Source organism: Mesitornis unicolor, unplaced genomic scaffold, assembly GCF_000695765.1.
Source record: "Mesitornis unicolor isolate BGI_N332 unplaced genomic scaffold, ASM69576v1 scaffold16819, whole genome shotgun sequence".
In the NCBI taxonomy this organism is placed as follows: Eukaryota; Metazoa; Chordata; class Aves; order Mesitornithiformes; family Mesitornithidae; genus Mesitornis; species Mesitornis unicolor.
In genome coordinates this window covers 18837-20825 of record NW_010208136.1, presented here as the reverse complement: position 1 = coordinate 20825, position 1989 = coordinate 18837, and the positions used below count along the sequence as shown (strand labels likewise).

The window sequence follows — 1989 nt, the reverse complement described above, 5'->3', positions numbered from 1 at the left end:
ATTTAGAGAAAAGTCTAGGAAGTAGAGTACTTATATTCTTCAGGCAATCATCTTTTAAAATAGGAGAGAACTTACAGAATTCTTCATTACAAGTATCACATCCAAGTAAAGCAAATTCCCAGCTCCTGCATGATTCCACATCAGGGCCATAAAAGCTACTCATTTGTGCTTCTATTATCTTATACGTCTAGTGGCTTCAATTTAATTAATTTGAGTCTAAACTAAAAAGCCCAGGCTAGGCCAGTGTCTTCTACATGGATCCAGTTCTGACATGACAGTTTGCATGGTGTAAAATCCTAGCTGGCAACTCTCGAAATTTGGGGTTGCTCCAGATTAACATCATGGAGTGCCCTGTAGGACAGGCAGCAATTACGACTATACATATGGCATCTTCAATGCTTAAAGGGATAAAAACATCAGAATAAAGGAGAGCCAAAGAAATAAAATATATAACATAGAGGATAAGGAAGGAAAAGACTGACTTGATGGCACTAATATGGGCCTCTGAGCTGGGATCCCTGAAGCCAGTTGCATTATATTGCATCTGCCTGGTGTGAATCCAGAGAGACCTAATCAGCAGGCTACTTGAAACAATACATACTATTACAGGCAAGGCTATACTAACATTAAAGAAAAGAATCAATAAAAAGACATTAACTTTCTTTGTCACTCTCTCTTCTGAAGAGTTCATTATGGTTAAAGGAGCAGTGAAGTTGTCACGCACGCTGTAGACTTCCCAAGTGAAAGGAAAACAGGTCACAAAGGAGAGAAGACATGATGTTATCAGCATCCAGGGCATGAGACTGGATATTCTTTGCTTCAGCCAGATGAAATAAGACTGAGTCAAAGTAGCAACCTTGGTGCAATAGAAGACGCTAAGACAGGCAGCAAACCAGAAGGTGGAGAAGTTCAGAAACACAAAAACTGTAGAGAAAATGGCAGAGAAATTTTCTTCATAATAGGACATTTCACAGAACATACATAGGAGTAAATCCAGCATCGACCAGGACTGCAAAAAGAGTCTGAATGAACTCAGAAAGATCATAATCATATCGTACGAGGACAGTATTTTGCTCCTGATGCAGTTAGCTGAACTGACAGCCAAGATAATTCCATTTCCTAGAAGTCCTGCCATGGATTCAATTATAGCAATTGTTAGAAAAAGGACAGAAACTACTGTGGGCATAGCAACTCCAGAACTCACAATTTTTACTCAGCTTTTCATGGGCTCCTGAAAGCCTTAGATTTGCAGAGCAATGCCAATCCCAACTAGCTGTTATCAGTACATGCTCACCTATTTATCTCAGAGGAAGAAGTATCATAATAAGTCATTTAATATGTGTGTTATTTTACATTTTTGATGATTAATAGCTCAGCTGCTTTCTTTAAGCATGCAAATTGGACAAAGTTTCAATTACGGTCTTTTCAATTCAGAAAAAGGATTTGCATTTAAAGGGCTTGGATACGTTTTGAAAAATGTGTTGTAGTCCAGCTTTCACAGAATCCTTTAAATTTATTTATGTAAAGATGGAGAAGAGTTTCAAATGTGTGCATTCTCTCTCATGCTAAGATTGGGCCCCATACCACTATCTGGGGGGAGAGAAAGATCTTTTCCGTATCAGAAAGCGCAAGAATTTTTTCCCTAACAAAACAAAGGATTCAGACCTTGGTTCAGCTCCACTTATGGACTCGTAATGGAATAGCTAAGGTTACCTAAGGAGCTCCTATACTTGTTTTACAGTCTTTCCATGTCCCGCCCCCCCCCCCCCCCCGAATCTATGATGTTTTGTTTATGTATTGACCAGTCAGAAGTGCTAGCCCCTAAGCATTCAAGTTCTGCAGATAGCAGCCTAACTACACCTTTAAGGATCCATCACACCAAGCCAATTGAAGAGAAAGGTATGTTTTACACTGATTTGTAGCTCATTCCTGTTTTTTTCCTGCTAGCTAATTGATGGAGCAAACACACAATTTGCTTTTGTTGGTCAT

At 39.2% G+C, this 1989-nt stretch overlaps 1 protein-coding gene across 1 annotated transcript; it reads right to left on the bottom strand.

Moving 5' to 3' along the window:
* Positions 1-250: 250 nt before the first annotated feature.
* Positions 251-1186, bottom strand: LOC104546886 (taste receptor type 2 member 40-like). Its single transcript, XM_010192391.1, has one exon. It carries the CDS (start codon positions 1184-1186, stop codon positions 251-253), a length of 936 nt encoding a protein of 311 aa, XP_010190693.1.
* Between the last annotated feature and the right edge of the window lie 803 nt (positions 1187-1989).